The sequence below is a fragment of the Hermetia illucens genome, chromosome 1 (assembly GCF_905115235.1).
Source record: "Hermetia illucens chromosome 1, iHerIll2.2.curated.20191125, whole genome shotgun sequence".
Taxonomy (NCBI): Eukaryota; Metazoa; Arthropoda; class Insecta; order Diptera; family Stratiomyidae; genus Hermetia; species Hermetia illucens.
The window spans coordinates 38,892,828-38,917,907 of NC_051849.1; the positions used below are offsets into that span (position 1 = coordinate 38,892,828).

At 42.2% G+C, this 25,080-nt stretch overlaps 1 protein-coding gene across 3 annotated transcripts in view; it reads left to right on the forward strand.

The window, feature by feature from the left end:
- LOC119646351 overlaps positions 1-16,374 on the forward strand; it is a 103,870-nt gene extending 87,496 nt beyond the window's left edge. The window contains exons 9-14 of one of the 3 annotated variants that reach the window (XM_038046786.1): positions 2,262-2,371; positions 2,492-2,706; positions 7,921-8,059; positions 8,130-8,253; positions 8,315-8,462; positions 14,538-16,374. In XM_038046786.1, coding sequence (XP_037902714.1) covers positions 2,262-2,371; positions 2,492-2,706; positions 7,921-8,059; positions 8,130-8,253; positions 8,315-8,462; positions 14,538-15,535 — 1,734 coding nt within the window. In that variant the 3' untranslated portion in view covers positions 15,536-16,374. Of the gene's footprint in view, positions 1-2,261; positions 2,372-2,491; positions 2,707-7,920; positions 8,060-8,129; positions 8,254-8,314; positions 8,463-14,534 lie in introns of all 3 variants that reach the window. The other 2 variants (XM_038046785.1, XM_038046787.1) reach the window with 2 other exon arrangements.
- Positions 16,375-25,080: the final 8,706 nt, after the last annotated feature.

Consider the following 25,080-nt stretch of genomic DNA (forward strand, 5'->3'; position numbering starts at 1 on the left):
ATCATCCACACCGATATGATGCAGATACGTTCGGTAGCAACCACCGTGTCCAGTGAGAAACTGCGTGAGGTGATAGTTCATCTCCCCGTGTCATCAGCCAAGCCATTCCCTAATATCAGGAATAAGCTTGTGTGTCCACCGACCCTTCGACGACTCGTCCCACCGTCGTTGCCAGAGTCTATGCGATTCCTCTCTTGCCGCTCGCCGGTGATCTGCTTCCGTTCCTGATCGACTCGCCCGTCTCCGTCCGTACAGGCACTGCATCTCTCTCGTTAGCAAGTTGATAGGGACCATCCCTGCGATTAAGAACTATGTATGCCCTTTGAAAGTCAGCCTGGCATCGAGAGTCACTCCAATGTATTTGATGGTGGTTTGAGACGATCATATGGTTTCCAACCCCAGTTAATCTGCAAAACGGATCAACGTGGCCTCCTCTACTACGGAAGCAAGAGCACCCCGTTATGCATCACGTTCCAGTTCTCGATTAGCTTAGTTAAGTAACCAGGTGCATTAATTTTGGCCAATGATTCCTTAATGCGGCCCCAGTTGGCGGAGTTGAATGCATTTTTTACATTCACCGTCATCACGGCACAGCACTTGCCAGAAAGTATTGCCTCTCGAGCCAAGTCCACCACTCTTCCTACCGCGCCAACAGTAGAGCGAGCTTTCCGAAATCCATATTGTTCATCGGCAAGACCATTCCCGTCTTCCATGATTGGGAGCAATCTATTGTAGATGATGCAGTCGAACATCTTCCCCATAGTGTCCAACAGATAGGCCGATAGGATGCTGGGTCCCCGGTGACTTGCCGGGTTTGGGCAACAACATTGTAGAGGAAACACTTCTTCCACCATGCACGCCTCGAATGTATTTATGAAAGAATCTGGTCTGGTCCCCACCGCCAGCTTCAGCGCTTTATTAGGGATGCTATCCAAACCCGGAGCCTTGCCATCGCCGATCCTTCCGCAGACCTTCTGAAGTTCCTTCTCGGTAACGCGAGATATTACCTTCACCTCGAATTGGGCCTCCGTTTGATACCTGCTTTATATATATAGAGAGAGATAGAGGGAGATTTGATTGGAATATGTCATCGAACTACGAATATTTCTCCTGAAGACAGGGCAAAATATTGGGATTAAGAAATACCACAATCATACATATTATGGGCAATGGAAAACGAACTCCTTGACTAAGGTTCATCCTCATCAACTTCGAGAAAATTTGAATATATATTTTGGCTTCATTAATCGGAACTAGAAGATGATGGTGCAAATTGCAGATATCTAAATTAACAGAACAAGGATTGTAACTTATCAAGGTCGAGTTAGAGGAAAAGAAATCTTAGTTTTATAAGTGTCAAGTTACACAGAACTCAATTGGCCCTTGACGGGAAGTTTAAGATCGCGTGCTTACCATATAATCGGAAGTTCACTTCCGGCTCGGTTACTTATGGTTAGTCCAATAGAGAAAGTTTCTTCCTGCCTGTTGTAGATACTGCAAGCCGGAGGGGTGAACTCTGGGCTTTTTTCCAAGCACTTGTTCTCACCCAGTGTAGTAAAGCATATTAAATAGGCTTCACATTCACTGGTATGAACTTCAAACGTACACTTGGCGTAGACCTGTATATCCTGCTTGAGGTGAGAGGATGCTAGTGGAAATCTCCCCTTTCTTATTTTCCATTTTAAGAAGAATTAGTTCCTTTGGGTTGAAATTCGCCAAGACGATTTCCTCCCTCTTCTTTTGCTAGATTTCCCACTTCCTGCCGCTCACTCGTTCCTCCAGTTCTATAATCATCGAAGCATTTCGTGATTATCCATGTATGAAAAATTTCCAAAATAAAAGTTTACCGAATGAAAGCGGAAGAACAGAGTCCTTTTCTGGGTACAAATAAAAAATAATAAAATAATATCATTAAATATCAAATGCTATAAAGGGTAGCCTTGTTTATTGTTGCATCTGTAAATTACGGAGCGGGCGGCTGACGTCACCGGTCTTGATGCTAATTTTCATTTCCACAGGTGCTACATGTCTCCCATTTACACTAGAACACAAACGTATGTAGGTAAATAAATTGAATATGAGATGGATCTAATTTCCTTTAAATGGCGTATTCATTGAATAAACACCAGCTCCTTTAACTCGTGTGCAGAAGTACGTGTATAATATTTCGCAGCATATTTTCCCCATTAAATAGCTTTGCTTGTTTGATGTGCACACATATACCTACGCTCATACACCCACTTCGTCCTTTCGTTTTGCAGACTATCGTCATGTACCCACCTCCGTCGCTTTACACCTGTACAGCGCGAATATGGTTGCGTGAAATCGGATTCTCTCTCACATATGGTGCTTTAATGTTAAAAACCTGGAGGTAAGCTGGATATAAATTTGATAAAATGCTAGGAATCGCGCTCCGTGCATCCCTTAAACCGGAGTTTATTTGCCAACGCTAAGAGCGTCGTTATGTTGTTTCCCTCCTTGTTTCTTTCAGGATATCAGTAATATTCAGAGTTCGCTCGGCTAAGGCGGTTAAAATCACGGATGCTGCGCTGCTGAAGAGGCTTGGGATGATTTGTGGAGTTATCAGCGTTTGCTTGTTGATACGAACGGTAGTGTCACCACCAGAAGTTGTTGTAGGACGAACGGCAGATGACTTGAAAGCCTTCCTGTGTAAAACGGATTGGTGGGACTATACCTTTACATCCAGTAAGTACTCCTTAATCAATCGCAGCCATGGGCAATTTTTGATAAATTCGGTTCGGAATGATGATGGAAAAAAATTCTGCGGTAATAAGGATAATTTCCTGGCATGTAGGACGATTTCTTCCTTCCAGCAGAAGAGCAGATTCTATTTAAAAGCGGGAAACATATATGCTCCTGTTCCCGTATTTTGTATTCAGATTTTTTTCAGTTAGAGTAATTTGATTTCTAAGCGAAGTAGCAAGTTGCATAGATTTTATCCAGATTAAACAGACGACATAGCACTTAGAAGTGCACACCAACAAAAGTTGGACCAAATTTATGTTGACCCCATTAGCATCAGCATTAGATGTATAGATCAATTCCAGATACGAAAATAGAACAGTGAAGAAGTTAAATCATTCTTTTAGTTGGGTTAAAAATCACAACCTACAATAAAATGAACGAAGAAATCCAGTTCATAGCTCACAAAGTATATTTCGATCTATCAATATTTAGGGTAGGGTAGGGCTGACAACCCTACACGGAAAACTACCTGTCACGAAGCCACAAAAGGAGCCTCGGACTGGATTGGCTACACAACGATGCACCTGGCAACGACAATGGAATAACGATTTGCGCATTTTGTCATGAAACGTGTGCTCCCTGTACACAGATGGAGCTGCCAAGCAGTTAGTCGATACTCTGTCCCAATATAGGGCTGATGCAACAGCGTTGCAGGAAATGCGTTGGGCAGAGACCGGTTTCCTGAATAAGAGTCACTACACCATATATTATAGTGGCCATCCAGTCAACCATGTGCCCGGGGTAGGTTTCTTCATCATCAAAGGCGCAACCACCGATATCCGGTCTAGGCCTAACTTAATAAGGAAATCCAGACACCCATGTTCTGCGCCGAACTCCACCAATTCGATATCCCTAAAAGCTATCTGGCATCCTGGCCTACGCCATCGCTCCATCTTAGGCAGGGTCTGCCTCGTCTTCTTTTTCTACCATAGATATTGCCCTTACAGACTTTCCGGGCTGAATCATCCTCATCCATACGGATTAAGTGACCCGTCCACCGTAACCTATGGAGCCGGATTTTATCCACAACTGGACGGTCATGGTATTGCTCACAGATTTCGCCGTTATGTAGGCTACGGAATCGTCCATCCTCATGTAGTGGGCCAAACATTCTTCGGAGGATTCTTCTCTCGAACGCAGCCAAAAGTTCGCAATTCTTCTTGCTAAGAACCCAAGTCTCCGAGGAACACATAAGGACTGGCAAGGTCATTGTCTTGTACAGTAAGAGCTTTGACCCTTTAGTGAGACGTTTCGAGTGGAACAGTTTTTGTATGCTCTGTTGGCTACCAACAATCGTGCCTGGATTTCATCATCGTAGCTGTTATCGCCTGTGATTTTCAACGCAAGATAGGAGAAATTATCAACGGTCTCAAAGTTGTATTCTCCTATCTTTATTCTTCCTGTTTGACCAGTGCGGTTTGATGTTGTTGGATGGTTTGTTTTCGGTGCTGACGTTCCCACCATATATTTTGTCTTGGCTTCATTGATGTGCAGCCCAAGATCTCGCGCCAATAAGCGCCTGCTCGATCTGGATGAAGGCAGTTTGTACGTCTCGGGTGGTTCTTCCCATGATGTCGATATCGTCAGCATAGATAAGTAGTTGGGTGAACTTAAAGAGGATCGTACCTCTTGCATTTGCCTCGGCATTACGGATCACTTTCTCAAGGGCCAGGTTAAAGAGGACGCAAGATAGGGCATCCCCTTGACGTAGACCGTTGTTGATGTCGAAAAGTCTTGAGAATGATCCTGCTGCTTTTATCTGGCCTCGCACATTGGTCAGGGTCAGCCTAGTCAATCTTATTAATTTCGTCGGTATACCGAATTCTCTCATGGCCATGTATAGTTTTACCCTAGCTATGCTATCATAGGCGGCTTTAAAGTCGATGAAAAGATGGTGCAGCTGATGTCCAACAGTTTTCCATCGAAATGGTATGGGCCAGTTATTTTCTGGGCGAAAGGGGCTATCTGATCTAGCAAGATAGCGGAGGATATCTTATAGATGATACTCAACAACGTGATACCTCTATAATTCCTGCATTGCGTGATATCTCCCTTTTTATGTATGGGACAGATAAAGCCTCTTTGCCAGTCGTCAGGCATTGCTTCGCTGTCCCACATCTTGAGCATCAGTTGATGAACTGCTTGGTGTAATTGTTCGCCCCATATTTAACAAATTCACTTGTAATTCCACCGGCTCCTGGCGACTTATGGATTTCACAGACTCTTTCTTCTATACTTGATGGCGGCAGTATTTGTCCGTTGTCTTCAGTTTGCGGGACCTCCAACTCGCCGATATTTTGGTTGTTCAGTAGTTCATCAAAATACTCAACCCAACGCTCCAATGTGCTCATTTTGTTATATAGCGCGTCAAAAATAGAGTCCACCAAGCAAGAAATTCGTCGTTTTCACTACCTGAGAGGTAAAAATGCAAATGAGGCGGCCGAAAAAATTTGTGAAGTTTATGGGCCCGATACTGTAACAATTCGCACAGCACAGCGTTGGTTTCATCGATTTCCTTTTGGTGTAGTGGATGTCGAAAAAAAAATATGAAGTTGCCTTCTAAATGGCAACAAGTTTGCGAACAAAACCTAAATCGGATAATTCTAAGTATGTTAAATAAAGCGTCAAATTTCGATCACAAATACGACATTTCTTTTTCCCCAACCCAATATAATGTTTAGTATTTGACTGCATAACCCCCATAAGTTCGTCCTAGAATCATGAATATAGGCTATAACATAAAGCATAATCGTACCAGGTTTGGTGAAATTCGCACTATTACTAACAAAATTATAATTAGTCAAAGTTGACGCTCCTGTGCAAATTTAAGGCTTTGAATATCAGTATCACGTGAAAGTTTTCACCTAATATGGGGTTATATGGGTTAAATGTTCCCTCAAAGGTTTTAATAAAAGAAATACAGAAAAAATTCAATACCTGAAGCGTCCAGTTTCCGGTTTCCCGGCTTATTACCGACTAGTAGCACTCACTTGGACATGCATAGGAGAGCAGACTGCCGAAACATGTTTTCGAACTCATCAAAATAATACCCGTAGAAACTCAACAACAATACTCCCTTTCTAAGAAGTTAGATATTGTCTTCTATTAGGTTTTTGCATATGAAATGGCCGATTTGGCAAACAAGTGAAGTTAGTTGCGATTTTGCTGTATCAAACCACCAACACAAGATAAATACTCCTACATTTAATCAAGGAGTCATTTCAGTTTTAACCATCGTTGTGATAACAGTGAATGAAAAGGAAAGAAGTATGGAAAAGAGCCAAAAACGTACACTTTTTCTGTATGAGTTCAAACTCGGTTATAAAGCAGGGGAGGCCACCAGTAACATTAACAGCGCATTTGGAGCGGTAAGCGAACGAACCACATGCCGGTAGTTCAAAAAATTCCCGTCAGGCGACGTAAACCTTCAAAGTAAGCCACATCCAGGACCGTCGATTGATAACGACGAGCTGCGTGTGCTAGGCGAATCCGACACACGTCAGTCTATGAGAGACATTGCAGAGAAATTTGGCGTACACTATTCGACAGTTTCCCGGCACTTGCAACAGCTTGGAAAGGTGAAAAAGCTCGACAAAGGAGTACCGCAAGCACTTACGGAGCTTCGATTGGAAATTTGCACTTCTTTACTCTCCCGCAACAGAAGCAACCTAGAATAGTGACATATGATGAAAAGTGGATATTATACGACAATCGTCGCCGATCAGCACAATGGCTTGATGCTGATGAGCCACCGAAGCATATGCCGAAACCGAGCCTCCATCCGAAAAAGGTAATGGTGACTGTTTGGTGGTCTATACCTGGAGTTATCCACTATTCTTTTTTGGCATCTGGAGAAATGATAAATGCACAGAAATACTGTGCCCAATTCGAGAAAATGCACCCAAAATTGAGTATTCAACGGCCGAGATTGGTCAACATAGATAGTGTCATACTCCTTCACGACAATGCACGACCTCGTATATCCAGAACAACGGTTCAAAAGTTAAACGAATTGCAGTATGAGACTCTGCCTCATCGACCATATTCACTGGACCTTTCGTGGACGTTGGACGTTTCGTTTCAAATTATTTTAGTACCAAAACGGTCATTTCATTTGCAACAACCTAATATTTGTAGTTGAGTCTAAAATTGATAGACCAGTAGCTTACTCCAAACTACAATTTAATTTTATAGTGTATATATATATTTCGGGATCAACTTACCTCTAGCTTTGTATTGATGAAGGGGGTAAGTTGCTCCCGAAATATATATATACACTATAAAATAAAATTTTAGTTTGGAGTAAGCTACTGGTCTATCAATACTCCCTTTACCTCCACACTCATTTTACTATTCCACCAATTCAATCTATGATCCATATATTATTGTAGGGTCCCTTTCAGAGGTGGCCGGGGGACACAATACTATCCTTCTCCGTTCTAGTTAATGCCTACTCCGGCTCCGGCCATTGGATGCTTACTGCAATGTGATAATGTTTGAAACTTTCCTTTTCTTCGCGGATTTGAAGTCCTCGCGCATTCCTAGCACATTTATCGCCATATGTTACGTTCGTTATTAAACAAACCAATCGATACCCTTTTGCATGCTTCCGTATCCAGACATGAATAGGAGAGTAAAGATTGAGGAGATTTGGATCCGAGGTGAATAGGGGCGCCTCTATATTATCAAAACAAAGTCTAGTTTTGGTGAAGTCTTTATTTGGAAGACCCGAACAACTCCGGGCGCGTGGGGGGTAACTCCCTTCCCTCGTACTTCTCGCCAGGCCCGCTGATGAGTTAAGATCCGTTTTAAATCAAACCGACCTTTCTTCACTTTCTGAGCCAATTTCAAATCAAAATGCGGTTTGAATTCATGGTCCTACCATCATGTCCTTTCTTGAGAGCATAATAGCAGAAAAAGGCGATTCTAAAATTAACGTTTGCCGCAAAAGGCATGACGTTGGGGTGTATTAATTTGGCCTCAAAACGGTGCACAGCAGGCACTTATTATGTAAGAATTGAAGGTTAAATTAATTTCCTCATAAAGCAAGGATACCGCAGAATGTTTTTCATTCATTAATTTGAAAAGCGACCAACTTTTCACTTCACGCCCATTCCAGCTTTTAATCACGCTCTACAATTCATTCAATTACAGTGGAAGTCCTGTTCCTCGCGTGGGGCGTACGGCTGTGCATTATGGTAAGGAAAGCGCCCTCGGAATTCAACGAAAGCCGTTTTATCTCGATGGCCATCTACAACGAGTTCCTGCTCACATGTTTCCTAAATGTCTCGATGTAAGTACCGATTGCAAATTCGCCACCCTCTTGACGTGTATCCCTACACCAACCCTTGTTCCTTTCACAGGTTGTTTTTACAATCGCCGGCAAATCCAGATTTGTTGTACATTATATTCTTCTGCCACACACAATTAACTGTAACACTTCTTTTAGGATTAATATTTGGTAGCAAGGTATGGAGTGTGCTAAGTGTAAATTTTATGGCTGATTACGATTCCAGGCAGCAATCATGATTGTATCTCTGCATTTTAGGTTTATATTGTATTGCGTAGTGGAAAGTCTCAGGAAAATACAATTGGATTGGGAGCAAAAGCATCTGGGGCCAAGTTTAATTTTCGTCCGCAAGTAAGGACATTTGCTAATCCAAGTACAGCTACATCGTCAACGGCGCAATTGGCAGGTAATTCATTTCATGTGTTACGCTATTTTGTATATTAGATTATATCCTTCTTCATATATTGGATAAACTCCCTGTGTTGATGTGAGTCCTGAAATTCATTCAAAACTTTGGAATAAAATAAATTTACTTGACTGACGGTGAGAACTTGTATGGTACATATGCCTCTGTATCCGGAGCCCGGGTTGGGATAAGCGCTAAAAGGTCCTGAAAAGTAGCTTATAGCATAAGTATAAGAAAACTCATCATCTACGCATAGCTTTTTTCGCAATCAGTGACATTGTGACTGGGAAAAATATGCCCCGCTCTAATGAGAAATGAATAATAATCAAATTTCGTAGCTATGGAGGTGTAAAGTTCGGAAAAGAAGCATTAATGATGTCAAAAGGGTTCGAAAGGCCTAGAAAAGTCGTCGCAGTAAATGAGTACACCCACGTCATCAAAAGGAAGGTGTGATCAGGCTCGTCGAGAGGGAGGTGAAAGGGGTCCGGAATAGAAAATATTTAGCAAAATTATATTAGTTATGCAATTCCGAGGAGGGTACATCATTCACCCACCATCACCCCGGATCTAATCGCTGAAACCGGTCGTAAGCCCTGTTTCGAAAGGAGGAGGGATGGATAGCTTCAGTCTGAATGGCTGTACGCCACCGCAGCATCTTAGAGGATAGGTGAGAAAAGTGCAGGCATTTGGCAGTCATTATTACTCACTGAGGAAGCTATCCCCACACCTGGCAGTTAGATATAAAATGCAAATCCATATATGAGAAGGAGAAGAAATGTAAGGTCCGGTACGGATAACCGGCGGGAGTCGTCTGACTTGGTGACTGGGTCGGGCTCCCGTAATGGACAGCACGGCGTCGAAACCGCTAGTCGTGGGGCAGTTCGACTTCTAGGCGCCACGACGACCAGGAGCACAGCTCCGCTTGCTGCAGCTGTTTCGCCACAATCTGTGGCGACCACTTCAGCAGGTTCGCGTCGGCAGCGGATGAAATGGACTGAAGAGATGAACCTCTTCATCATCCGCTCCTACTACGAAATAACGGCGGGGGCGGGTACGACATCTTACCGCCCCTTGTTGCACCAGAGATTCGTCAAGCGTTTCCCGTAATTCGCACACGTGACTGTGCACCGAGTCGCAGACCAGTACCGCTTTATTACTCGCAGCGACACAATCCCGACCATCATCAGGGAGCGTGTTCGACTTGAGGTCATCGGGGAAAGTGGTGACCGAGAGTCGAGGGGGGCAGAGGCGGCGGCATCAACAACACCACGCCACAATGCAGGTAACAGTTTCAGTACTCGCCGAAGCACTCTTCTCTACCGGCCAGCTGAGGTTTCCGCTGAGGCTCATGACGAATTCCAAAGAGCTTGTATAGAATTTTCAAACATGGATCCTTTGCATAGACCTAGTATTCCCAGTCTCTATGCATCTCCAGCAACTCCGGGAATTCTATCTCAAATCAATGATGAGATTGAATCTCGGCTGTGTCCTGATATGTCGCTGCTGCAACTACAATCATTGTGTATTGTGGTGCAGTTTCGGCTATCAGATTGCATGGTCAGAAGATTCGCTTTCGTGTTATTGGTTTGAGTGGCCAAAGAGATCCACCTTGGAAAATTCGTCTGGAACGTCGGCGGGACTCACTAAGGCAGGACATTGCTAGACTGATTCAGATCAGCACTGGCAATGCTAGCAGACGGGTAAGAAATAAAATGCAAAGTGTTTACCGGAACTGGACACACTAAAGCAGAAACTTTCTGTCATATGCAGTCGGTTACGACAGTATGGCGAAAGTCATTCCAGACGTGTCCAGAAGGCAACATATGCGCAACAAATAAATAAATATAACGTTCAAAATAAGGAAAATCTTTCCACTGGACAAACTCCGCCCCAGATCGTGACCGACTGCGACTTCTGGCGGCCGGCGTGCAACAGCCTCTGCAAACTAGATTCTACCAGTTACTCTACTCCACGGTAAAAACTTGCATCGGGACGAAATAGTCCTTTGCATCTTTCATTCGGTGCGACCTTACTCACAGCGAGAAATTGAATTTTTCAAGTTTGGTGTCTGTCTGGCCGTTGGCGAAGGTAAAAATCTTTAGAAAGCACTATTCTGGACATGTCAGTGTTTATGAATTTTATGCCCATTAAAACCGCTTCTGGCTCTTTTCTGTCAGGTGAAACACCATAAGGTAAATTCAAAGTTGAGGTTTGAGGTTTCTTTCTCTTAAACACGATTTGATTTACTCAGTTTCCGTTGAAGAGATTCAATCATGGAATTGATCGCATTTCAATTCTCCTGGCATGCGAGAATTCTCCGCAAGGATTTTCTGGTAGAGTTTCCTCTAGGTTCTGGTTCTTCTCTGCCAGTTCTGTAATCCACAAATTTCGGGCAGTGGAAAAACAGGTGTTCTAGATCCCTCGAGAGGTGAAGCGTACAATTTAAATTTGTAGAGGAATTGACACCTAGAGAGAAGCTGGGTGAGATTATAATTGACTTCCCCTTGTTTCTGTATAACTAACTCTTGATTTTAGGGATCAGCCTTTGTGTTCATTAACTATACTGTCGCTTCGAAACTGTAAGATGGAGCTCACCTATAAATCAAGAGGACTACAAACAGGATATTCGTCTCTTTGGTACGTGCGGTGTATGTGGTGCAGTGTATTGGTGTTGTGAACACGTACGTGGCAGCATGTGTTATAACAATTCAAGCAGGCGAAGTGTGAAGTGTGGCATGGGATTGGAAAACACACATAAGAGAACCATCTAGGCACCATCGACACACTGACACACCAATACAAAAAACCACAAGGGGGGTGGGTCAAGGCGACGGGCTATTTTGTTACTTCGCCCCTACCCCGCAAATACGCAATGATATTCCGTGACTCTTTTTTTGCTAACAGTGGTCCTCCTACGTTTTACATCATGCTCGCCCTGAATAATTTGTCACTGCCCCTGCGGCTTAAACTGATCTTTACGTTTATTACCACTCTCAAGTATTTGATGGCCCGCTTGGGCGTAATGATATGGCTCCCAATTCTTACGTGAACGCAATTTTTCTCGTGGAATTCTAAGCTGGGCGTTAAGAATACACTCAAAGTCTTTCCTGTTTGTCGTAAAAGGAAACTAAAAGGGATAGAAATGAGCCAGCAATCTGCAAATTTTGGAACGGTATTGCTACTGAAACCGAAGGATAGGGCTTGATCGAAAACAGACTATGATTGGTTTCTGGAATGTGCACGCGTTTCTCAGTAACGGTAGCGAAGATCGCCAGAATGCTCGCTTTCTCCAACTTGAGCGGGAATTCCAAAAATATAAGCTGGACATTCTGGACCTAAGCGAATTAAGATTGTGGGACTCTGGATAGTACTCCCCTAGTCTGGAAATCCGATATCGGATTACTTCTAAGGGTTACTACAAATCGCGCTCACTTGACCTGGTTTCTGACCGATTTTAAACTGCAGTGTTCTGGCCATGGTTAAGGAGCATCACAAGTATATAATGCTACGCACTAACGGAGATTTCCGTTATAGTGTAGAAGGATGCTTTCTACGAGCAATTAGACACAGTTTGGGAGAGGCTTCATAAAGGTGACATTCTGACCATGGTGGGTGATCTGAATTCCAAGGTGGGTTCTGACGACACCTTGCTCGGGCATGTGATGGGACGTGGTCTTGGCAATCGTAAAGTTAATAGTGAGAGGTTCGTGGATTTCTGCAACTCCACCACCTCGTCATTGGTGTCACATTGTTCGAGCACAGAGGCTGCCAAAGGGTAAGCTGGGTTTGACCTGTCCTACAGCGTACGCAATCGAATTGATCATTTCACGATCTTCCGTAGATTTAAGAGCTATCTCCCGGATGAGCGTAAGAAAAAAGGCGCCGAAATCGACGTCGATAGGGGTGACCATTTCGCTTGTATGGTCCATCTGTCGTCCAGCTATCTTGCTGATCGGATGGCAAATATGCTGAGAGAATATCGATGAGCATTGGGTTACCATCAAAAATGCTCTTTTCCAGTCCCGAAGACGCATCATAAGATCTGTCTGACTGGGGAATCGGGGAAGCGGATGGATGAACGGAAATGGTTGAAGACTCTGTTGGCAGCTGCGTGTGATGGCGGGCGTGACACACTCGGACTTCGATGCCGAGCGAAATCCCCAAAAGTTCAGTGTAGCGTACGCCACACCAGATGATAATTTGCCATTGCGCTGGTCAGGAAAGTGGAAGATGTAGCAGAAAGCAATCATTTCAGAAGTGTATATCGCATTCGGATGGCTTAAGTGGTTAGAGCGCTGGGCTGTCGTAGCGAAAGGTCGCGGTTCAAATCTCACTGGTAGCAGTGTGATTTGTTGTTGACTGGATGTCGGATACTAGTCGACTTAGCTGTAAACCTGAGTAAAATCAGGGTAATAATCTCGGGATAGCGCAATGCTGACCACATTACTTCCAAGTGTACTGTAATGTACCGTTACGGTCTTGAAGGACCTGATCCAATATGGATTGTTTCGCCAACGATTATTATAATATCGCATCACAAATGAGCTTGTATGTGGCCGCAAATCTTTCGATGGTCCTGTAAAGGACGTTAACGATCGACTTTTCATCTACGATGATGAACAACTGAAGAGATGGAAAGAACACTTCACCAGGGTTCTTAGCCCTCTCAAATCTGGTAAGATTCCTCCTCTTGTGGATGAAATGGCTAGCCTTCGTAACATGCGGATACGGGCTCTTCCTCCAAGTAGAATTTTTTTTGGTCATCAATGCACTCAAACGCATAAAGTCGCTGGGCTTGATGGGGTGGGATGGGATGGAGCGGTATCTCTCTGTCGTTGCAAAGATAATAGCTCTCTGGATCCTCCTGACCACATCAATACCCTACGGATTATTTTGGAACAATGCACGCTCTACATCGATTTCGAGAAAACTTTCGATAGTATGAACAGGGACTGTATCCGAAGTGCTCTGCGTAGGGGCATTCCGGAGAAACAAATAGCTACTATCAGAGCGACATATGATGACGCAAAATGTCATGTGCTGCACTGGCGTATAATCTCAGAGGATTTGGAGGTCCACAGCGAAGTCCGCCACCGCATCCTGTCACCGATTTTATTTTGTCTCGTTATCGGTGACGTTCTTCATGCTGCCTTGTCCGGAGAACGTGGAGGAATTCAATGGAAGATGACATCTTTCTTCAGACACCTCGACTAGACTGATGACATCTGTTTGTTCTCTCACAGAGTCATGAACCTTGGTCAAATGGCTCTGGATTTGTAAAGAGAGACAAGTAATGGACAGAAAATCGAAGGCGGCGGTCAATTTGTATATCTATAAAGCGTGGTTTCTGCTGACGGTGGCACCGAACTGGATGTTTCCCGACGCATTAATAGCGCTGAATCCGCTTCCGCTACCCTGTCTAAAATCTGGAAATGCAGTTATCTCAACATCAAGATTAACTTGAGACTGTTCTGTGTTAGTGTTCTTCCTGACTTGCTATATAGGAGTAAAACATGGAAAGTGAACTCTACTGTTACCCAAAAGCTCCAAACCTTGTCAATTCCTGTCTGTGTCGTATCATCAAAGTGCACTGACCTGAAACTATCTCAAACGAAGATCTTGCTCGGCGTACAGGCCTGGCACTCATACGTATTGTGATCGAAAGACAGAAGTGGCAATGGATAGGTTACACGTTAGGCTACGCTATGTAGTGGAATCCACTCTCCCAAGAAGCCGGCGGATGGGCCGCCCCAAGGGCATTTGGCGCGGAGCGATAGAAGAAGAATACATGCCTCTCGGGAAGTCGTGGTGTGGGCTGAAAGGCATTTCAGTTAACCAGGTGTGGTTGACGCGATTTACCACACCGCAGGATGAATGGCAACCGTAATATATATTACTGGTGAAGACCGCTTCCACGGTGAACTTAACAACGGATTTTTTCGTCCTTCCTCCTGTTTTCAGGCAACAAAGAGACTAAACAAAAACAGAATGTGTACCTTCCAATATTATTTGATATGTATGTAAATTGTCTATTTACTTCCATGCTAATGAGTTTTTTCTTTGAACTTCAAGCAGACGTACGCTTAACCGACCAGGAAGCGCTAGAAGAGATACGCCAACTCAGTGTACAGCTTCAACGAATTCAAGAGCTCGCGCCACCACGAGGCCTAGCTGCCATGACCGTATGTAGTCTATTAGATAGTTTAAAGACAACAACTCAACCAATGACTTTGAGTGCACCATCCACCAACTCTATGATGTTGCCAGTCTTCAGTAGTATCGAATATCAAAAGGAGTGCCGAGTTTTGGGAAGGACCTTTGACAAATCTGTGAATACCCAACTTACGGGAGAAGATATCGTCAACATGCAAATTGCCAGCACATGTAATCAAACCCGAAACTGCCAAGAGCAAGGACAAGAGCCAGATAACGAGGATCCCAGTTCTTCCCTTCAAGTGGAGCACGAGCCATGCGATCTGAGTTTCTCCGAACTGTATTTGGAGTGTATGTGTTCAAAATCCGACGACTTTGACTACCGCTCGAGCAACGTCAACCATTCCCAAATTAGCCCAGATCGGGGAAAGTGCTCACCTGTGTCCTGCACCCATAGCAAACCGGAGCCTACGACCAAAGGATCACAAAAGGCATTTCACAAAAATCGTAGTTTAGATTTGTTGAATGTAAGTAGATTAAGTCCAGAGCAAAGTGACAGCAAATGTAAGGATCATGTTCTCATATGTGATAATTGTAATAAATCTCTTGTAAATACTCCACCGAAAGACATCGAGTTAAACTTAGGTAGGCAAAAAACGAAAACAATACATCAAACCAAATCGGAGAACACAATCCTGTGCACCGCAAAAACGGACGATAATAAAAGTTGCGGGGCCCGGGACAGCAATAAGGAGGAATCAAATCAGGAGAAGGAGTCCGTTTCCGATGATGGCGGGGTGGTTTCAAAAAGTAACCCAGCTGTAGGAGGCGACCCAAAGGCGGCCCGGAAAGGTAAAGCCGAAAAGTTGGTTCTTGACCTTAACGATCGTAGTAAATACACGAAGGAAGTTTCAGTGTAAGAAAAAGTTGTATTCGCTTGTTTTTGTTGGGTTTGAAAAATGTATCGCTTGTTCTGTCGTTTTATTTTTGAGTGAATAGAATCCGTCTGGGATCGGCTCATTATTGCTTGCCTTAACAGTAAGTTGTTTTAATGTTTAAGAGTATTTATCAAAGAAAAGAGAAAGAAGTTTCCAGTTTCCATTTTTGGGGCGCTACCCCCATGCTTACTCTCTGATATTTGAAAATCCATCCAAATCATACAAAATGGCAGATTTTATTTATTTATTTCTACAAATGAATCTATTTTGAAGCAATAAATCTTCTAGTAAGGCATAAGAAAGCGCTTTTACTCTAAAATTTTGGTTCCAGGACAAATAAGTTCGAGTAAACCATTCCACCCAGTGAAATCTTTATTTTGTTACGCTTTTGATGTCCTTCCAAGTAGATATCTACATATCTGAAACCCTGCGACCCTCCCCTATCTGTGTCTGATATAGAAGTCTAAATCTGAACACTACAGAGAACTTTATGTAAGTTTATGTCATTGTCCTTGACATTTTTTCTTATTAAGGATATAAAAGATATATATATACATTTTCTGTAAAAAAGAAGCAAAAGTGAAACAAATAACTAAAATATTTTGTAAAAATGAAGTTGAATAAAAGCAAAGCAAATACCAAACTGTCTAAGTATTAAATTTTTAAAATGAATTATGTATTAATGAGAATCAAAGCAAGGTTGCGTTACAATATAAGAAAAACTATTTGTTGATAAATAAAAGAATTGTCTTTCTTGAGTGAATATTATTTTACAAAGACACCAGACGATGAAATAATATAACAAATAAAAATTATTTTTAAAAAGTTCAAATAGTGCTTTTTGTATACGTTCAGTCAGTGAATCAGTACCACTAAAGATGTTCTTACATTGTGTTTGTCCTTAGACGGCTTAATTCGCAGCTTGCAATCGACGATTGCCTTGCCAGAGGCAACCATAAAGTCGACGGACGCGGACCTAACTTAAAAAAAAACAACTAGCTGACACCAGCACTTCAGAAGCAGAAGCCCAGTGCCACTGCCCCAACCAAACCTGCCAACAAACAGCAGGTCCCTATGTCTCAGTGACAGCAGCAGCCAACATAGGCAGCTCGGAGGAAACAGGCGAGCAACCAAATTCGTTGTTGTCAGACTGCCCGAGAATTCTAGGGCTACGCAAAGTTCTATTGCAAATCTCGTCACTGAGGAATTCCCGGTTGAAAAATAATCCTCAAAAATAAAGAGGACTACGCAACGACAAAAAATCTTCTCATGCAGAACCAGGCGAAGTTCTCCAACTATACTCTCCCTTCAAAGACAACCACAACCCTTATTATTGGTGGCCTAGATCATACTTACTCCGCAAGAAATATCCAGCGTCCCTTCGTCATGACGAAGGCGAAGGAAGAGGTCCATGGAATGAGCCTATGGTTAGTCATCTTTAACGGATTCTTCGACATCGATTATCAAAACCCAATTAACAAGATAAACTGCATTTTGAATCGCTTTGAACGAATCATAAACAAACAGATTCGGCAGAGCAAAAACTGCCAGCAAGTCCGAACATCAAATGTAATGGCACCCAAGGGCAAGGTTAATGTCATAAGACACCGAACATAAATCCCAAGTGGATGAACTCCATCTCTCCATCCAGGATCAACCCAACAAAATTCGCGTGATTTCAACGCCCTACTTCACTGAGCCATCCGTCTCATACGCTGATACGCTACACTCCAGCCAATCAATTCCTTCAAATCTTCAAGCTCCACAAAGTCAATTAGCGCAGATTTTCATCAGTTCGCCGAGCAATCTTAGAAGTTTATGATGAAGTTCGACACAACGATCAATCTTTTTGCATCTAAACATGGCCAACAGCCCTTAAATTCCTCGAGGTAACCATCGCCTCAATAGAAACCATGTCTGGTTCTGTAGATCGTTTCCCCATACTGTCCCAAGCAGCATTTCGACCCGAACAACCTTTTACCATCCACTTCCATAATATTCATCTGTAGGAACAATCCACGCTTAACTAAAAAATTGTGGTCCTTAGCCTTGGGAGGTGACTTAAATGTGACTTTCTGGTTTAACTGCTATATAAACAAAATAGCTGTCAGTTACATTGCTGCCTGACTTCAAGTCTTGCAGCACCACACATCTTCTATTTTAGCTCGTTGCTGCTTGCTTACAACGGAAGGAACTGTCAGTCGTACTTTGACCATTTCTTGGTTAGCAGCAACATCAGCATAAATCCGAAACCGAATACGTTTCCGTTTCTGAAAACCATAGCTGGCATCAGTGACTACGGTGACATTATCCTCGATATCCAACTACCTAACAGAGTAATGCACATAACGCCTTTAACAGGACCTAACTTCAGGAATTGTTAAAGGCGGCTCATTAACCAATCCTTTAGAAACAAGCCATTTCAAATCCCACTTCCACAAAATAACTGGGTTAATCTTATCATTGATAGGACGGTTAGTCATTACACTGAACCAATTCAGGAAGTAAGCGACGAGCTTATGCCAGCCCACACTCTCAACTACCGAAAGATTATCTTCCTCTCGGTCCACTTTCGTCAAGATATACTTTACAAGAAAGCTATACAGCGGAGACAGAGATCCCGTATACCACCTCCATAACCATTGGAAAAGTTTCGAATTTAACTATAGAATTTTATTTATGTTGAGGTAGTTTCCATCAAGGCAGGACTCTCTAACAAAAATAATGATAAACATACCAGAACACTTGAAAGACGCCTCATCAAAGAGAGCATTAAATCAAAGTTCTCAAAATTGGATAGTGACGCTCTCTTGGCATACCATACACATCTAAAATTAACTTATGAGATGTGAGTGCAACATATTCTAATAGACACCACCCTTTTCAAACTTCACCGAGCATGCGAATGCCAGCAAGATAAAAAGAAGAAGATACCTTCCCAGAAACGCGATAAACGCGACCGGAGCATATAGGACAGAAAATAAGTCACCACAATACATAGCAGACTTTGTAGTTAACAAATCGTCGGAAGTTTTTACCAATGACGAATTGATGGTACTGAATAAAGGATTGAACTACGCAACACCGGACTTGAAGATGAACGTCGAAGATACGATTATAAACGTCGAGAGAGCTATTAGGTTTCTGGAAAAGGATAATCGAGAGAAGGCAAGGTTTCTCGTTAAAAATATTCTTCACCAATACAGCAAAGAGATAAGTAAACAACAAAGCAAGGGAGAACGAATTATTAAAAAACTAAACAAGAAACCAGTTTTTTACCTAACAGCAGATAACGGTAACAAACTGGTAATACTAGACCGAACGACCTACGAAGACTTGGCACCCCAGAAACTATTATAAATAACGGCAACTTCTTCAAACTAAGAACAAATCCTCTACCAGATTCAACCAAAAGAGTGGAGAAAACACTAAGGGAATGTGTTGACCTTGTCAAGAACATAGCCGTATTACGCATGCCTAATCTCTCTTTGCCTAGGTTCAGAATACAACCCAAGGTACATTAAAATGGGAACGAAACACGGGAAATTATCGTGGACACTAATTCCCCTACCTACAATATTGGGAAATGGTTACTACAAGAAGTAAACGCTATCGGTGACTAACGTAGCAATTATGCCGCAAAAAACAGCTTCCTGGTGGTCGAGAAGTGAAAGAATATTAAAATTCCTCAAACAGGCCCTACACAACTTGGCTCAACAAGCACCGCACCTCAACCAAGGAAAAGAGGTAAAATCGCCAATATACAAAGCTAGCGTCTATATGTATGAGTGAAAATTATTTTACCTTCCGGAATGAATATTATAAAACAACCGCAAGCACGGCAATGGGTAACCCACTTTTCCCTTTACTAAGCGAAATGTTTATGGCAGGTCTAGAGGAACTAATGGTACAACATGGGATAATGCCTACTCGCTGTTGAATGGATTGCTAGAAAAAATCAACCGACTCCATAAAAATATTATATTCACTATGGAGACTGAACAAATGAGAGAAATACCATTCCTGGACATCAAAATCATTAGAAACGGGGAAGATCTCGAGTTCGATATATTCAGGAAACCCACAACCACCCAACGAGTCACTCCTAGCAGCCCTTTCCATTCATACCAGCCTAAATTCGCGGTCTTCCACAGCATGGTACATAGAATACTAAACATCCCCCTAACCAGATCGAGATAGATCAAAGAACTGGCTTATCTAAAAAACATCGCGAAAAAGAACGCTATAGTAAGGAAGAAGCAGGCTATCAAGATCAGGAAACAATTGATTTCGTTGCCAGGCATCAATGATAAGTCAACAGTGAGATCCAGCATTACATACACTCGTTATGGCCTAGGATTAGTAATGCGCTTAAAGGATTTAAAATAGAGGCTGTCCCAACAAGTAGACATGCACAACTTAAAACGCGACTTAGGAGCGTAAAGCGGCCATAACATTTCATGGGACAACGTGGACATCATACAAAAAATGAAAGTCTAGAAATATTTAAACAAAGTAACGCCAGGTTGTTGAACACGGATATGGGCGATTGTTCATCCAGTTTATTCCAGGTAATTAGGGTAAGTATTTAAGGATATATTACAATTTCAGACAAATCAAATCAAATCATCAAAGAGTTAAGTAAAACATATCATTACAAAATAAGCACTGAACAAGGACACATGTTGTATCCGAAACACGCGTTTGCTACCTTAAAATAAATAAAATTCTATAGTTAAATTGGAAACCTTTCCTTTTAATAGTTTGATTTTCCAAAAAAGTATAGTAAACTAAGGAACTATTTTTATAAAACTTACATACAGGGAACTCTGAAAAGTCTCTCCGCGACTTAGTAAAGTGGTCGGTCGCAATGACATCCTACCTCAAAACTATTCCCCTCCACTTCGCGAACCATTATCTCGAAGCCCACCATTCCACACTCTACATGCATGCCAAAAGCTTCGAAATCGAAGTCAGTACATCAATGGCTTCCCTTAAATCCACATCATTGTACTCCCAAACAAGCAACTAATCTGGTCTATTCCAGCACCCACTTTTTGCATCCAGACTCAGTGACTTCGTCTAGCCCAAAACGGTACCAATGACCATTAAGCGGATCATCCCGTGTGAAGGCCGTTTTTTCGCTTTTTTGGAATTTTTTTTGTGAAGAACTGTAAGAGGATACAAATATGAATTTTTCACTTTATATTTATTAATATCTTAAGCATGCGTTGTGATTTTTCCAGCCTGATAACATTGTTCATTATTAAAATATAGAGCAGCTTATACACCCGTCTCCAAAAAAAGGTGTTTTTCTGCTGCCACGCTAGAGGGCGCTGTGATCATCTTAAAGAAAAAAGTAAACGGCATTTTAACGTGCGGACTTAACCTCAGTCCGCAAACTGGCGTTTTTCAAGGCTTCCTTAATGAATAAAAAAAACTGCCGAATGAATCGCAATTATCCTAGTTTCCGAAACGTAGAAATATGTTCGGAATAAGTCATGAACATTTCAAACAATTTCGTTGGATAGATTTTGGGCTATGGTGGCAGCACATTTTCAATATGCAGTTTCGAGAAAAACGCATTTAAAAAGTAGAATGTGATTTTTAACTATAAAGTCTTAACTGACCATTGAGCTGCTATACCCAGTCCTTTAGGTTTCTTCAAAAAAACACATGTAAAGCCTTGGCTTCAATTCTTGTCCTTTTAGCGAAGTCATTCGAACGTCATTCTGACATTCTAAATACGCGGTTTATTACGGCGATCGACATAAGCCTGGCATGTGACATTTTACCTGTTTAACACTGCAATTTCCGAACGACTAAATATCAAAAAATCACTTTCCCCATATATTCTACACTATATCTAGATACAATTGATGCAAAAATAAAAAAAATCGGTTCCTCGGATCCGACAAACGAGATGACCCCCTTAAGCAAAATAAAATCAAGAGGCGACTGAACTTGACAAAATGCCACCCATTAACCTCCTTGCTCTGCATCTGTGCCTTCCGATCCTCTCTAATTAACGATTGTCTGCTGAAGGCCCACTTTCCCGCGAGCTGGAAGTATGTTCAAATCCCTCCTATCCCAAAGAAAATTGAAAATCCTATCTTTCCGGATAGTCACAGGCCCATCTTCATCCTGCTACCTTCACCAAAATCTTCTAGCGGACCATCAAGCTGTTCATCGATGAGCACTGTGAAGGTAACAATACTATCCCAGATTTCCTGTTCGCCAACCGAACTGGTCATTAGGTTTAACACGCCCTCTTAATTCTCAAATCGGACATCTTTCTCAGGATTAACAACAAGACACCTACAACAAACTTTGGACTCTGGACTGGACTTGGTAATACAGACTAGTCTATATGCTCTGTAGCATTGTTAACTTCCACCCACACCTCCACAAACTAATCCTTAGCTCTATAAATAGTCGGTGATCCAAAGTGAAAGTTCAGCTACAGTTATCCCCATCCTATACCAGCTCTGCTGGAATACCACTAGGACCCCCCTTCCAATGTCAGCATTTGGAGATCATCATTCGTAGCTTCAATAACGGTCCTTATTTTTACTGGGATGCTTTCAAATCATCTCTTTGCCGTCCATTTGATTTCGTCATTATTTTCTCATATACCTTTTTTGCAATTCCTCTGTTCTAACATTTAGAGTGCGACAAAGAGTCAAATAAACTTTTTATTTTACGAGGCTCCGGACAGGAATAAGATTGACAGAGTTGGCCAGGCAACTCAAGGGGATACGAGTATAATAGATACTTAACACGCTTCAAAAGGATTGGTTGTGATGGTAAAACCCCAGTCGTGCGTACCGCAGATAGTCCAAATAAGGCATTAAAATGACATTCATCACTTCATGATACTATATGTTATTCATGCTTCCACCATTTAGGTAGGCCGGGTCAGATCCCATCTTTAAGATACGTTTTATAGCTTTAACGGCATGATATTCGTCATATTGCTCTGATGGCTTCCTACCAGAGATTTAGTGCCCGTTCGTCATTGCCTGAAGCGTATACTCATCAGCAAATATCATATGAATGAAATGGAAACATGTCGGAAAACCTCAAGCTGGACACTTCAGGTATGAAAGGTTTTGTGTGTTCCTTATATACAAATATTTAAATGAACATTTTTTTAATGTACGTAATGCATAGGCATGTATTATTTCCGAATATTAACTTTAGCATTATACTGACATTCAAAATTTTAGAATTTACACTGAAGTAGCAATTTGGACCTTATTATAACTTTGTTAATAATAGTGCGAATTCCACCAAACTTAGTTGAATCACACTTTATGTTATAAGATATATTGCTGCAAATTTTAAGATTCTAGCATAAAGTTAAGTTGAGCTTTACAGTAAATTGTCCGGATAGCTGATTGGTTAGAGCACAAGGCTGTCGTACGGTAGGTCGCGATTCAAATCTTCTGGTGGCAGTGGAATTTGTATCGTGATTTGATGGCGGATACCAGTCAATTCAGCTGTGAATGAGTACCTGAGTCAAATCAGGGGTAATAATCTCGGGCGAGTCCAATGCTGACCACTTTGCTTCCTAAAGTTGGTTCGGTTTTGCGAATAGGTCACTGAAAAAATTAGAGTTTTTCAGCACCTCCCTCCCCCCCCCATCTTGTTTATTAAATGTCAGAACTTAGACTTTGAGTTTTAAAAAGTATTTATCGAGGCCTTTCATTTGATATCCCATATGACACGTATTTGATGAAAACAAATTTAACTTCTCCCCCCCCCCCCCCTGCCTCTTTGGCATGTATGGAGAACTCACTTAAATTCCACGTCGAACGATGAAACTCATTGCATGCATGGTCGTTTCTAAGAAAAGTGCGTGTAACAGACAGCCAGACAGTTTTACACAAAACCTTAATATGAGCTTTTCGAATTGCCCTTTCTGAATGAATAATCAGGGCACGAAGACAAAACAAAACCTTATTAAAATCGGTTTACTGTCTGTCAGTCTGTCACACGCGTTTTTCTTAGAAACGATTATACCGATTGGCAATAAATTTGGTGGGAAGATGTGAACTGTGAACGTCAGCGAGTTATATCGTTCTACGCAGAATTTTGGGGGGGTGGTCTCCTGGTTTCCTTTTTTTCAACGAATACAATCATGTAGGGTATGAAATGAAAAGTATCGATTAGTACCTGTCAAAGCTCATTTCCAACATGTAATGGACAAGAGGTGTGGATGGGAGCAGAAAATCGTCCATTTCTTTCACGTTCCCATTCTCAGAACCTACCCAACTGAAAAATCTAGACTCCAAAATACCCTCCATGTCCATATCTGTTGAAATAAGTTTACTTGACTGTAAAACCCTCCTGTAGATCGCCTATCATCGACTTCGATGTTCACACAAATTTTGACAAGCGAATTCTCTTTAGCGCGAATTACGTGACCATACCATCGAAGACGCCTCTCTCCCAATTTTTCCACGATCGGTGTAACCCCATATCGTCGAGATCCTCCAATGCGATATTCCTAGGAGGTGCCTGAAATCCTGGCCTACGTCATTACTCCACCAGAGACTCCACCCTTGAAGACTTCCCAGACTGGATCATCCTCACCCATACGGATTAAAAAACCCGCACATCGCAAAGTATTGTACTGGATTTCATCCACAACCAAACGAACGTGGTATCCCTCATAAATTTCGCCGTTATATAAGCTACGGAATTGCCTATTCGCATGTAGTGGGCCGATAATTCTTTAAAAGATTTTTCTCTCGAACGCAGCTAGGAGTTCGCAATTGGTTTGCTAAGAACACACACTTCCGAGGAATACTTGAGGACTGGCAAGACCATTATCTTGTAGAGTAGGAGCCTTGACCCTGAGTAGGGACTTAAGAATGCACTCAAAATCTTCCTTGCTTGTTGTAACAGTCGAATAGGGACTAACCTCACGCCAAATACCTTTGACTCTCGGACCACCACCGCCAGCCACAAGATCACAATTTACCAAGTTTCTTAACCATATCACATCCAATGATGTTGCTCCTCTTATGGATGAAATGGCCAGTCACCGTCACCGGATACAGACTCTTCAGGGTGTTTATGCTTAGAGGCGGAGAACTTTAGATTTGCTGTAGCAGCTGATGTGGCAGCTCTTGATTGTTTTAAGGTTAGTCTGGATTGTTAATTCGTTATGAATAGACTCACATTAGAATAATGTCTGTAAATTGTTCAAATTTATTTCTCAAAAACATGGTTTAATTCGAGAAACTTATCGAGCATTACGTGCACCTTATTGAACTCATAATTGTCCATCAGAACAAGTACTTTGAGAGGCCTTTACTCTAAATGGTAACACGTATCCCTTAAGACGTCATACAGTAAGTACACAACAAGCGATAAACGTTATATAGCTCAGTTTAAAATGTCCCAAATGTGTCAATTTTGAATCGTTCTTCAGAAACGTGCGATCTAAGCTACAACTCGCTTGCAACTGCAATGAACAATGAATATCCTACGTCCCCCATGTTGGTTCCAAGCCGGCA